This window comes from Ascidia mentula, chromosome 2, assembly GCF_947561715.1.
Source record: "Ascidia mentula chromosome 2, kaAscMent1.1, whole genome shotgun sequence".
NCBI lineage: Eukaryota > Metazoa > Chordata > Ascidiacea > Phlebobranchia > Ascidiidae > Ascidia > Ascidia mentula.
This window is the reverse complement of record NC_138567.1, coordinates 3,404,687-3,417,491: the sequence shown is the minus strand read 5'-3', so window position 1 is coordinate 3,417,491 and position 12,805 is coordinate 3,404,687. Positions and strand designations below refer to the sequence as shown.

At 36.1% G+C, this 12,805-nt stretch overlaps 2 protein-coding genes across 2 annotated transcripts; both read left to right on the top strand.

Moving 5' to 3' along the window:
* Nucleotides 1–632: 632 nt before the first annotated feature.
* LOC145888414 (adhesion G-protein coupled receptor G6-like) lies at nucleotides 633–4,199 on the top strand. Its single transcript, XM_082979153.1, has 5 exons — nucleotides 633–728; nucleotides 1,454–2,151; nucleotides 2,412–2,634; nucleotides 2,928–3,410; nucleotides 3,690–4,199. The coding sequence occupies exons 1-5, from the start codon at nucleotides 680–682 to the stop codon at nucleotides 3,815–3,817; spliced, it is 1,581 nt and encodes a 526-aa protein (XP_082835279.1). The 5' UTR covers nucleotides 633–679; the 3' UTR covers nucleotides 3,818–4,199.
* Nucleotides 4,200–4,421: 222 nt separating this feature from the next.
* On the top strand, nucleotides 4,422–12,661 carry LOC145888409 (uncharacterized). The gene is made up of 26 exons (XM_082979147.1): nucleotides 4,422–4,597; nucleotides 5,064–5,142; nucleotides 5,438–5,472; nucleotides 5,639–5,720; nucleotides 5,898–6,056; nucleotides 6,386–6,554; nucleotides 6,737–6,814; nucleotides 6,992–7,048; nucleotides 7,112–7,171; nucleotides 7,519–7,583; nucleotides 7,700–7,805; nucleotides 8,117–8,185; nucleotides 8,633–8,764; nucleotides 8,934–9,036; nucleotides 9,237–9,325; nucleotides 9,511–9,629; nucleotides 9,796–9,827; nucleotides 9,895–9,926; nucleotides 10,122–10,149; nucleotides 10,261–10,343; nucleotides 10,525–10,644; nucleotides 10,970–11,179; nucleotides 11,493–11,591; nucleotides 11,663–11,788; nucleotides 11,912–11,967; nucleotides 12,394–12,661. The coding sequence occupies exons 1-26, from the start codon at nucleotides 4,552–4,554 to the stop codon at nucleotides 12,509–12,511; spliced, it is 2,352 nt and encodes a 783-aa protein (XP_082835273.1). The 5' UTR covers nucleotides 4,422–4,551; the 3' UTR covers nucleotides 12,512–12,661.
* The last annotated feature ends 144 nt before the right edge of the window (nucleotides 12,662–12,805 follow it).

Genomic DNA, 12,805 nt, shown 5'->3' with positions numbered 1-12,805 from the left:
CATACAACAGCACCTTTACTTATTTCTGTTTCAAATATCAAGCTCGGTGACCCACGCGTTCCATGGACAGCCTGCATTTAACACTCATAACTGTGTGATGCATGGGGCGAGGGTGAAGTGACCCCATAAGCAAACGAAGGAAGTTGCGACAGTCTGACTTTGATTAATAGGATCCACAATACAAGGAAGTGGTGGTCTTATGACTACACTCTTAAACGAAATGACTGCGCTAGCAGATCAGCCGGTTAAATCAAAGCTCAAAGAAAAGTGTCGTGGTTTCCTTTTGTGAGAGATTAACCAGAAAACAGACCAACTAGAAAACGGCAATAAAGTTATATAAGCAATAGAGCCAATAATGTTTGTTATAGTGAGGTGCAGAAAGGGCCATTGTTCCGAGTCAATAGGTCTTATTAGTGCAACTTTCAACATGTTAGTCAGCTTAAATAGCCATACAAAACTTTCACTTTTTGGTGACTATGCAGTCGCCATTAACCGCTGGGTACCAAACTAGTTGCAAATCCGTAAACAAACCAAGGAGAAATCAAGTCGATGTAGAATAAAAACATTTGAATCGTTGTCGATCATTTGGTTTAACCAAATAATAGTGATCAACAGCATATGTTTGTGTTTGCAGCATTAGAAGTTGGCGTTTGTATACAAGTACAAGCACGGCAAAAAGATGATCAATCTCGTTACAATTGTGCTTGTTGTACTTCTGCACTCTTGCGGTAAGTACCAGAACGTAAGATTTGTAACTGGTATTGGGTAATTTATTCAACTATCGTTCGAGCAAGCATTTTTGGGTTTCCCACCAGCTTATGGCAATCCCAGACATAGCAAAAGAAAGAATAATTTTTCCAGCAAACCGTTTCTTGGCGTTATCTTATGATTTGTGTTGTCTCACTGGTCGTATATATAACCATTGATACGGAAGTAAATACATTGAAGAAATCAGCATGCAAGTTAAGAACTACCACCATGCGTGCGTGATATTACAGTAACAGTAAGCTTGTTAGCCCATAAACGCGTACATAGAGTTTCGCTCCGACAACGTCAATTGATTGATGGCTTTCTGTTCGAGGTGGTGTGACGTAATTACAGGCAGGTAACACTTCACGCTACAGCCGCTTATAATGGTAAAGTCTTGTTCAAGAGAAGTTTAGTAACGTTGTTTTGCTTCACTATTTTTATGTCGTAACAATTTGTGTTGCAACATACTCTCATAATAAGTGTTAATCATACTGATTGGACATTTTTTAAGAAATTACAACAAATTATAAGTGTGCACAAGAGCCATAATATTCATTGAGAGATGCAGACAGGTGTACACACTGTTTCAATCTTATAAGATCTCACTGTTGATTGTGGCACTGGGTTAGTTGGTAGATTAGCGGGCACACATATTTTCACTTTATGACACCTTTCGGTCAACGTCATTCCGTTTGTTTTGTAGAAGCACGTGGACAGCAGTCAAACATATCAACCCAACTCACCTTAATTTCAACGGGGAACGTCACTCGCCTGAACCGCCAACTCATCCGCATCCAAACCGAACTTCCAAACTTGAACTGGACCTCCAACACAATGACGTTGACCGCGAAAAACGCCCAACTAATCATGACGCAGCAGAATTCAACGGGCAACGGTAGTTTCGCAGCGCCAGCATTGAACTACAGCCTTGCGAACAGCAGCGCCTCTGCGAGGGTTTTCGCCTTCGAGCTCGTGGTTGACAAAAACGTTACAAAGAACATCTCACCGCAAAAGAAGACTGCGGCGTCGCACGTTGCCATGGTAACGCCTGCGACGGCCACCTACGCCGGTTTGGCCGCGTATACCACCGCCAACACTCGCGCTCTCCAGGGATCGGTAACCTACGTCACCAACAACGTAACAATAAGCAGGATGACGTGCAAGAGGTTGAAGGTTTACGTAACGACCGAAAATTTAAAACTTCCGCCTCAGATTAAGCTGAAAGTAATTGGTTTAAACCGGGTTTGCGCTTATGTTGATCCCGTGACCTATCAGTTCTCCACTGTGGGGTGTTCCACGAGGTTCGGTGCTTCCGGTGCTGTGGTATGTCAGTGTAACCACCCGACAGTGCTCACTACACTCGTTTCAATTCAAACCGCTTCAATTCCATCTGGTGTCAAGGTAAACATAAACACTTTCGTTGAATACTCGCGGTTTGTAATCTTACTTCTCTGCAAAAGTTTAGTCTATGTTAAATAGTTGGTCATGTGATGAATAAAGGTTATCCGCTTATAATGTGTTTAGTATTGGCAACACTATTTTATATATATATATTTTTTAAGTAAGTAGCCCAAAAGCTTAATTATCGTTTGAGAATGGATTTAGGTTTAAAGCTTCGAGTTTCCTACCTACAACCTGAGGTGATATATCATTTCCTACAGATCTTATCCTACGTCTTGGAATCCATATCTATATTCGGCATCGTGGTGACTCTTTCCCTACTACTCATATACAAGACGGACGACCGGTCTGTAATCCAGATCAACTTGTCCATTGCCCTCATATTTGTCCACGTCACAAACATAACGCAGGACATAGGGGCTCGAAGCAGCGGATCGTGCGTATTTGAAGCTTTCATCTTCCACGTTTTCCTGCTTAGCACAGGTAGGAGATTGGAGGTGGTCTGTTGGCTATCAGGCGCCTACACAACCTTTGAATTTTATTTGTACTTGGAAATCAATGTCGAAAACCTGAGCAAATCAATATGATAAATTGAACTTATTTACTCAATGACAGAGAGCTACTTGAGAGTAGTTCCAGATCTACCCGTGCTTACGTGCATATATTTCCGTATTTTGCCAGATTGGCCAAATATGTTCTTAAATGATCTGGTTTAGTTACGCTATAATATTGCTTTATTAGTGTCGTTTACAAAGAAAGATTTTTCAATGTTTCAGCGATGTTCCTAATGTTGGATGCAATACGGGTTTGTGCCTCCATCAACAACCCGCAGGCCTACATGGTCGGCAGCCAAAAACATCGCAACATTATGTTCATGGTCGTCGGTTGGATGACTTCGTTCCTCATCGCCGCAATTGCTGTCGGAGCCGGAACTTCGGACAACGCTTACCTACCTCTAAACCCACTGTACATTCCCTGCCACACAGCCAACGATACGTTAGCTCAGTATAATACCTGTCGATGTGCTCCCGGCACTTCCGCGTTTGCGGTTGCGATAGTCGTGCCAATAGTGTTGTGCTGGTTGGTTACCATGGCAGCGTTGGGCAAAGCGAAGTGGACTCGACTTTACGGAACTCCCGAACAGGGAGTTGTGGACGAGGATAAAGTAAGGTTCGTCCGGGAAGTGGATGAAACGATAAAGTCGATCCTCATCTTAAGCGTGATATTTGGCCTGGCTTGGATCTTCGGATTTGCATCAGGTAAAATTCAGCTATGAGCGAAGTGTTTTTTTTTGTTTAATGAATATTTACGTGAAAAGAAAATAGTCGCTTTATGCCTACTTCCTGTGAATATTAGAATCCGTTTGACTTACACAAAGTCGATCAGGTCTCTTAAAACTCAAGACTTCGACACGTTGTTGCTTAGTTAATCAATTAACACTACATCTTTCGTGCCAGACTCTGTATTCGAACACAAATAATTTCCCTATGCAGGTATGCTTGTTTTGCTGAACAGATTTACAACAAAATTTTCTACAGGTTTCGGAGATGTTATGGCTCCTGTTCCACTCCTCTACTTATACACAATCTCTGTCGGGGTTCAGGGGCTTTCGATTCCAGTAGTGTACTGTGCTTGCGACGCAACATTCACAATGGAATCGGAATAGATGAAGCACACCAAGCTTCACTGGTTTATAAAAACGCACCATCAAGGCGTTCCATGATTAATTTGGGTTTCAAATACACACTTCGCTTATTTATTTTTGTTTTATTCAGTGTTTTTCGATACGATTTAGTGGTCTTTTTCAAATTTGTATTTTTAAATATTGGTTTTCATGCCAGCACTACACTGTATGTTATGGGAGGTTTTGCTTACATTTTTGGCACGAACTATCACCATATGAGCATTGCATAATCTGTTTGAATTGCCGAAATTATTGTTGTTTGTTCAAACATATATATTTTGCTTTCATAAATTTCCTGCATATTTGGGTCGGCTTGTGTTTATTTTGCGAAATTCATCTAACCTTTCTTAACATGATGACGTCATATCCTTATTTTGTTTTGTGCGAAATATGATGTTTATGACTAGTTTGTTTTCCGGGAAAGTTTGAAGTTAAGCCAAAGTCAGAAATTTTAATTGTAAGGCTATCATAGAAGAACTGTACCCAGCAACTTAAGAACATGTGAAATAGTTTTACATCAAACACCATTTGTTTAATAGCATTTGTGTGGAAGGTGGAATGCAATTGTTTTTTTCTGGTCAGAAATAAAATGTTTAGGTAATTAAGAGTAATCACCTCTTTACCAATAGCACAAAGATTGTAACATCTGTGATATAACTGGTGTATGTAAAAGCCCACGTCAGAAGTGTTCTTGTACAGAAGCCCAACAATATTTCATGGATGTGTTTGGATGTGGTGATGCAGATCATAATTCAGACAATGGTATTATACTTTGCTTGTACCCGTACCAGACTGGAAAAAATGTTGTGGGGATATATCCTCTGCGCACTTTTGCAAACATTTGCCGATAATCTGCGCAACATTAATTAGCTAATGCAATAACATACAAAAAAACGTTGCGATTGTCCGCGCAATTAACGATCGCCGAAACAAAATCCTCCGCGCAGAAAACAAACTTTCCAATCTGGTACCCGTATTAGAATAAATGTCGCAAATTTTCTGAAAATTTTTGCTATAAACACAAAAAAGTAAGTTAATACATTACCATACAAAAAGAAACTAGTCTGTGCAATATATGGTCGCCAAAAACAAATCTTTCCCACAAATTAAAAACTTTCCAATCTGATTTACAACTAGGCATTTTTAACTGGTGTCTTGACTTTTCAAATTTACCAATGCTTGATGTCTGTATGTCAAAAGATGCTTATATTTTGCTGCCTTTTCACAGAATTGGAAACATTTGTTGATCTTGTTCCTTCCCCACAGGAACTTCACAAAAAATATCAACAGTTCTTAAAAGCAAATGGGTGGGTGGTCATGCAATAAGTTACAGCAATGTTTTCAAACTTTCATGAAAATGAATTCAGCTTGAATTTGTGAACTTGCATATTATCTTATCTCTAATAAAATCCAGGGACAATAATCTGTTTTTTTTTTGTATCACTGCAACAGATAAAAGGGCAGCTTTTTCATGAATTTTTATGACTACGTTAAAAAGTAAATGCTTTTAAAGTAAGCATTCAGATGGGCTTACAACAAAAAATTTGCAGCACTGTGACTAATTCTAGAACCTAATTCTGTTTCATCAGGTTTGTTTTTTAGATCAAGAAATAACAGTGGTGAATGGGAAGATGTGGCCAATTTTCCAGGTATATACCTTGTAAAAATCAATAACCTATCTTTCTGCACTGAACACTCTTACTACTTGCTTAAACATGTTGAGGATAAAGTGAAATGAAATAATTTTATCCAAACGGTTTCCATTTGACACATACTGGGCGTTGCATTTACGTTACATGTGTATGTTGTTTTGTGCAGATGATGTATGTGATTTGTCGGATGCTGCATGCTCGAGTAACGGAAGTGAATTCTCTTTTCATGAAGCGTAAGTAAATTCATCCTTGTTTGTTAACATGGCTTTAACTCTCACTTCATAACCTTAATGGTTTTATCAGTGTCCATGCCACTTTTTTTCTTGTGTTTAAAAATCATTGCATAACTTTGTTTTTTTGCACAACATACAAACGTATCAAACGTATTTTGCAATTTTTTTTTTACACAGAGATATAAATGACTTGATGCAGAAAAACAAATCGTATCGACTTCGAAACACCGACCTAAGAACAAAAAATAGTCAACTGTTACGGAGTCTTGAAACTTACGAGGATGAAGCTGAAAAACAGAGAAACAAAATCCAAGACTTGGAAAAGGAAATTAAAAGGTGCAGATAAATTGTCTCGGCTTTGAAATTTCTCTTTGTCAAATGATTCCATTAACATTTGAAGCATTTAACTTTTGAGTCAAATTAAGTTGTCTCTTGGTATTATTGAAAATACAAATGTTTTGGGGGCTCTGTTAATGGGTCATGAGGTCATATAGACATTTTACATGTTCTTTCATTAGATGCAGTGTTGATCTATATTATGTTTTTGTCCTATTTTGGGTTTCTTGTTATTCAAAAAACCTCACAGAAACTTTGAGCATTTATTAATTTACTTTAACATAACCACTACTAGTAGCATCAGCAAATGTTGGACTTGCAATCTCTAGTTACCATGAAGTTGATCGGGAAAGAGGGCACCTCCACCAGGAGTTGGAGATGATGCAGAAGGAGTTGATGAGAGGAGAGGAGAAGAGAGAGATGTTGGAAGAAGAGATTATTAGGAGGAAGAACAATGAAGAAGAAGCCCTTGAAGTTGTCGGTAGTCTAAGAGACCAGGTGACCACAGAAAGAGAAAAATTGTGTTTCGATATTTCAACGTTTGAAAAAATGATATAGAAAGCTGTTGCTAAAATATAAAAAAGTTATGAAAAATGATAACTTCTGTAACTTAAACACTGTTCGTTTTCTGGATTACAACAGATTTAAAAAAACTATTTGTGTGAAATGTTTTTGAGTAGGTTGATACTCTGGGCAACGAGGTTAGATGCTTAAACGAAGTGAATCAAATCAAACGCGATGAAGCGACTGAATTAAAGGTTGGGTGAAAAAATTGTTCTAGTTTGAAAATGGTAACAAAATTTCGCATTTTTTTAAACACAAATTGCCAAGGCTTTCATGATTTTGTTTTTTTGCAATTGGAAGCCAATAAAACACACCTGTACTTGTGTGAATTAGTTTAAGCTAAATATACATTGTAACTTTATTTTCCTCAGGAAAAATTTTTACGTTTGACTTCTGAGTTTGAGTTGAAGTCATTTGATGTCGAGCAGGTAACTGTACTTTGTTTGTTATATAATTGTAAGATAATTTATACATGGTGTCTGCGTTGATAGAAAGAAGAAGTAATTAAGGGCATGAAACTGCAACTTGATGAATACATTGTTCTGCATAAGGTAAGTGTTTAATTCATTCAAAAATGACTTGCATCGTGTATACCAACCAAACGCAACTTAACACCACATAAATTTGGCTAACACTGTTTGTTTTGCAAATGACGTAAGGGTACCAGACACGATGCACTTTTACATAATTAGCTGTATCAGTCTTGTGACCTTAACTGCACTTTTCTGTTTTTGGCGCCGTTGAAAAAAACTAATTTTTTTCATGAAGACCAGAAAGTGTAGTTGTGTGATTTTGTGGAAGTTCTGCGGTGATTGATCCTTAATCTGTATTTATTGTTCACAATGCAACACTTTATCTGCTCAATTCAGGCTTATACTCACAGTGTTTGTTTCTTTAGAATCTACAAGAAGAAAAAGAGAAGTTGATGAATGAGTTAAGAGAAGGCCAATTGGAAGTTTCTTCGTAAGTCCCAGTTATTGTTTCCAACAAAACAAAAAACTAACTTCCGTTGTTTTTTACACAAAATCATATGATTGAAAAACATTACAAGTGTGCTTTAAACTGTTTTTTGCAATCAGGTATCAAAACTTTTTTAAATTCCCGGAGGACGTAGCACCAATAAAATCACCCAAGGCAGGAAACATGCTACACGACTTGAAATCTGAACTGGCGGCTGCAGATGAGGTAGAATTGTTTAAATGTTTGTTATTTATAAACTAGAAACTCGCTTGGTAAAAGGCTAATTACCTTTTTGTGACCTTAAATTTTGTTGCTTTTTATGTGCAATATAATGCTTTGAACATATTGAAACACACCACCACCAAATTAAACTGTTGTAAGTTTCGATTACCTTTTTCAAACATTCAATTAGCTGCATGTTTTGGTTTATTTTCATATTAAACCTTCTAACTATATAAGCCTTTATGCCATCTAAGTCCCTTAAAAGGGGAAAAAAATGTAATAACTTAAGTTTTGTGAGTGATATTATATTGTAGAATAGTCTTGGATCATCATTTTACGGAGCTGGACGAGAATTACGTTCACCAAGTTCTCCGATTGACGAGGTTTTAACTTTTAATGCAACTCGAATTACTTAAAACAGTGGATTTTAAACTATTGGGGCTCACGGCACACTTTAGTCATCAATATTGGTTTGTGGCATATCAAAATTTGGTGTCAAATCCACCTTATTGTAACAATACTACATGCTATTTACTTTTACGTCAACTGTTTCCAAAATAGCACCACAGTATAAGTGAGGTGGTAAAATACAAACACTTGTCTATAATATGTTCTCATACCTGCAACTTTAAGCAACGTTACAGGAATTTTGCAAAACTGGTCTATTGTCGTCACACCTGAATCCATTTCACACTGTTTAAAAACCCCTGACTTAAGAGGCCTGTTTGCAAATATAACTACAATAAGTCCAGTGGTTTTGTCCAAGACTTTTAGATTATCAAGCTGTTCTGTATATTTTAATATCTAATCAACGCATGTGGTGAATGCAGGTGTTCCACAGCTACTTGGCCAATCGGTCGTTAATTAACGGATCAATGAATAGTTCAACACTTGGTACGCCAATCGCTGAACCGCGACATTTCTTTGTGAGGAAAGAGGACAATTTCACTCAAACTGAAAAGGCAATAATAATCATTTGTAGTTATATCTTATATTTCATTTTCATATAATGATGTCTATAATTAAAAGGTGCCTTACAATTACATTTACCCTAATGACCAAAAAGCAACTCTTTTATTTATCAAGGTTTTTGCCATTGTTGAGATTTTGTAACCAATAATTTTTTCACAGATTGTTCGTGCAGAGGAATCTTGTCAAACAGTTGATACATTTATTGAGAAAGAGGAAATTGAAACTTTGCTTCAAGTTCAAGAACACTGCACTGAATTAATGGGTGAGACCTGTTTTTTTTTATTTCAATAAAAAATTTCTGACAAATGTCCAAATGGCAGTAAACATTTCGAACTTTTTGATTTTTTTTCGGACATTTGCCACATATATTTAGCATCTCACCATGAGACTGACATTAACCGAAGATATAAAACCAGTATTGAGTAAAATTGTATTCAACCTGTGAGTCTTAATTTGATTCAGAGAAACTGAAGTGGAAAGAGGAGGAAACAGAATCCTTGAACGAATACTTGGACCTGGAGAGGAGTCAGAAAAAATATTTCACAACCCAGGTTGGTAAATTTAACTTGGTTGGATGGGATTGTTTTATGTATAAAGATAAAGTTTATTTCAATAATTCATGTTGCCATTGCACAACACAACGTATTTTTTGGTAAAAAAATATTTGGACCTTTTGTAAGGTGGACATGTAGTCTCAACTTTTCATTTCTAAAACATCAGGTTTTTATTTTTCCAGCTTGAAGTTCTGCGGAAAAAGTACATCCAGGTCCAATCATTGCTTGACAAGAAAGTTGAGGAAGGCCTTCATCTCACTGATGTTATTTCAAAACTTTGCACAAATAAATTGCACACTTGGTGGGTGGTATGTCATTGGTAGAAACACGGTCTTTGAAAGTAACGTTTGCTACTGCCTCTATGTCCAGTTGTCCACACGCCATATGGTTGTAATAATAACATTTTCTTATGTGATTCATTCAAATTTTATACCAGGCATTTGCATTTTTTCCCTTGTTGTTTTTAGGTACAGGGAAAACTTTTGCAATTCCACTTGTGGTAAGTTGAGTTTTATAAGAAAGCAATCAACAGCCGATTACTTGTAAATAATTTTATTTGTTCGTAGACAGTTTGACTCAAGCATGCTCTAAAAATCAGGTAAGATTTTATGATAGCTGTCTCATTTTTCAGTTCAGTTATAGTTCAAATTTTATACCTTTTTTAAAAAAACATGTAAGATTTTAAACTATCCTTCAAAACACCAGATTAAGTAACAAGTGTTACAGATTTTTTTAAACTGATGCCTCAGGAACAGTTAGTGGATTCTTAATAATATTTACTTTTATTTTACAGGAAACCTATCAATGTTCCAAACTGGTTGGTAAGCAAAAACATTTCAGTTGAATATCAAATTGCTTACATTGCTGGTTTTGCGCTAATGATGTTTAATCAAGTTGTACTTGTGTGATTTATTCTTTATTTATTTTTGCAGAATCCCTGAGTTTGGAAACCTTCCCGCTTTTTGATGCTGGAAATCAGAAAGTTTTTTCCATTGTGGACGATCAAATCCATGAAGTGAGTAACCTTAAACTTTACAATAAACTTTCTCTGACAGTTTTGTGTCTCACCCAATATCAAGTTTCCGAAGTGTTGGTCGGAATCAACAACATGGCTTTGAAATATTATCATCAGTTTTTCTCTTACATTTTGTTCATTGTTGATCCTTCCATATTTCCTGAGTTGCAAGCTTGTTTAGAACATAGGTGACCTTTATCGGAAGATGGCGGTGTGTCTGGAAAGCGACTATTTGTCCCTGGATGCCAAGATATTTGTGATGAATAAATGTTGCAGTTTGGTGATGGAAGTTATTGATGAAGTAGGTTGTCATCCTTGTTCATGTGTTAGAAGATTTCGTATGCAACTATTCTAAATGAATATTAAACCCATAGGTTCTATTGTAGCATTGTACAGAGTGTGTTGCAATATTTGCATTTCTTCATTAGCTGTTATTTAGCTCATGATAATTGGTTGCTTAGTGTGAAAAGATGTGTTGTGACCTATTTTACACTTTTAATTATACAATGGATCATTAAAGCTACTTGTAAATGAGAAATGAACATATAATAACAGCCATTAAATTAGTTAGGTTGTATTTGTCTAATTAGTAGCTGTAAAACTGCTCACCGTACTTGCTGTGGTAGAAACTAAACAAGATCGACGCCATTTTGAAAAACAAATGCTTTGGAATGGAACTTGACTTGCCGGTTGATACTAGCAAACAAGATACACCGATCGCACAATCACCTGTTGAAACTTTGATGGTTGTTAAAAGTCTGATATCACACCTTGCTTCAATGTCAAGAAACGCTTCAAGTCTCAGACATACTGCGCCCTATGTAAAAGCATTCAAGGTAATTCTTATAATTTTTTTTTGTTTTTTTAATTTTGTTTGGTACATATCATGTTTTATGTCACCACACAGTTTGGTAAGATATCAGGTTAATAAAATCAACAAACGGGGAGCTGTTTTTCGAAGTTTAGTGTCCAATGGTCTGGTTTCTAATTAACAAAGTCAATTTGTAATTAAAACCATGGGTTAATGAAATACCAATTAATTATCAAATAACCATATTGGATAAAAAATAATTTACTTGTTTTTAGCTGTGCTACTTCATTGAATCAAGTTTGTGGAACTATTTTTAATATTACTTTTAACTGTTAAAGGTTTTTATGCATCACACCTCACAACTAAACCGAACCATACAAGTGCAAAAATCTACTGTGACATCACAACGAGAGCAAAGTATCCCCATAATAACAGAGGCAAGACTTATGAACATGAAAAACGCCATGTATTTGATTTGAACTTTTACCTAATTATGCAAATCTCTTAGACTTCTCTTGCAAAAAGTGTTGATTCTGATGATCCATCGTTACTTGAAGAACCATCGGTTGATGAAATTTCGGTTGATTTTCTGTCCACCCTCATGTTCTCCCAATTCAAATCTGGTTGGTTTAAGGTGGGGACTTCCCAAAAACTTGTTGTTATTTTTTACTTTTATTGGTAATTCATATTATTTCTATGATTTAAATTTCTGTTTGACTTATGTTTAAGCATAAATTTATGAATTTTATTATTGTAGAAAGTTCTTTCGTACAAACGTGCCCAGGACGTAGCGTGCAACGTTTACTCAACTTGGTGAGACTTTTTACTGAAGCTAAACAAACACAAAGTTTGAACAGAAATAAAACAACTTAAATTGCACTAAATAATTTTTGTAAATAGCAAAGTAGGAGGAATAATTGGGCCCCACAAGCATACAAATAAATTGTTTCATTTTTGGTTTACTGGATCTGAAAGTTACAGGTGCTTTACAGTTTGAGTATAAAGAGACTGGCCCATATTGTTATTAACACTGTCATGTTTAAAAGAAGACGTTTCGGCAACGGCAAAAACTTATGCCATCATCAGTTTGAATGACGCGGTTGGTGTAGCTTTACAGTTTGGTATTGCAAGTAGGCCAAATATCAAGACTAATTGCAAAGCAGGGATTTAGAATATTGGAACTTGTTTCATATGATAACACTCTTATATGCTGATATATCTGATGGGTTATTCTTTTAGTTGTAGGCTCCAGAACATGATAGAAGGAAACCCAAAGTCGACATTGGTCCTTTTTTTCTTGCTCTGCATTTATTTATCAATTACACCTCTTGACTACAGGGTCGATCCGGTCTTTTGAAAAACTTTACCTGATAAGGAACGAAACTTTTTATTTATTTGTTGTTTCATTTAAATTTTTGTTTATATGAACTGTATTCTGTTTCTTGGTGCTTTATTTTTGCAGAAAAGTATTTATTTATTTCAGAGATTTTTTCTATACTTTCGTTGTGGCAACATAATAAAACAAACAAACAAAGCAAGTTTAAATGAACAAAGACTTGAACATGAAATGAATTAACAAGGGTACAGCTAGATCCCACATTATTATATGCCATGGTGATTGGGGCACAGCTGAATTGTGATATAATTTCAG

Excerpts from the sequence above, each read along its gene's own strand:
- LOC145888414 (XM_082979153.1), top strand. The coding sequence starts at position 680 with ATGATCAATCTCGTTACAATTGTGCTTGTTGTACTTCTGCACTCTTGC. Across the intron at positions 729-1,453 it reads TGTACTTCTGCACTCTTGCG|AAGCACGTGGACAGCAGTCA; the intron begins GTAAGTACCAGA and ends TTTGTTTTGTAG. Across the intron at positions 2,152-2,411 it reads CAATTCCATCTGGTGTCAAG|ATCTTATCCTACGTCTTGGA; the intron begins GTAAACATAAAC and ends CATTTCCTACAG.
- LOC145888409 (XM_082979147.1), top strand. The coding sequence starts at position 4,552 with ATGGATGTGTTTGGATGTGGTGATGCAGATCATAATTCAGACAATG. Across the intron at positions 5,473-5,638 it reads TGGTGAATGGGAAGATGTGG|TGTTGTTTTGTGCAGATGAT; the intron begins CCAATTTTCCAG and ends GTTACATGTGTA. Across the intron at positions 11,592-11,662 it reads GTATCCCCATAATAACAGAG|ACTTCTCTTGCAAAAAGTGT; the intron begins GCAAGACTTATG and ends CAAATCTCTTAG.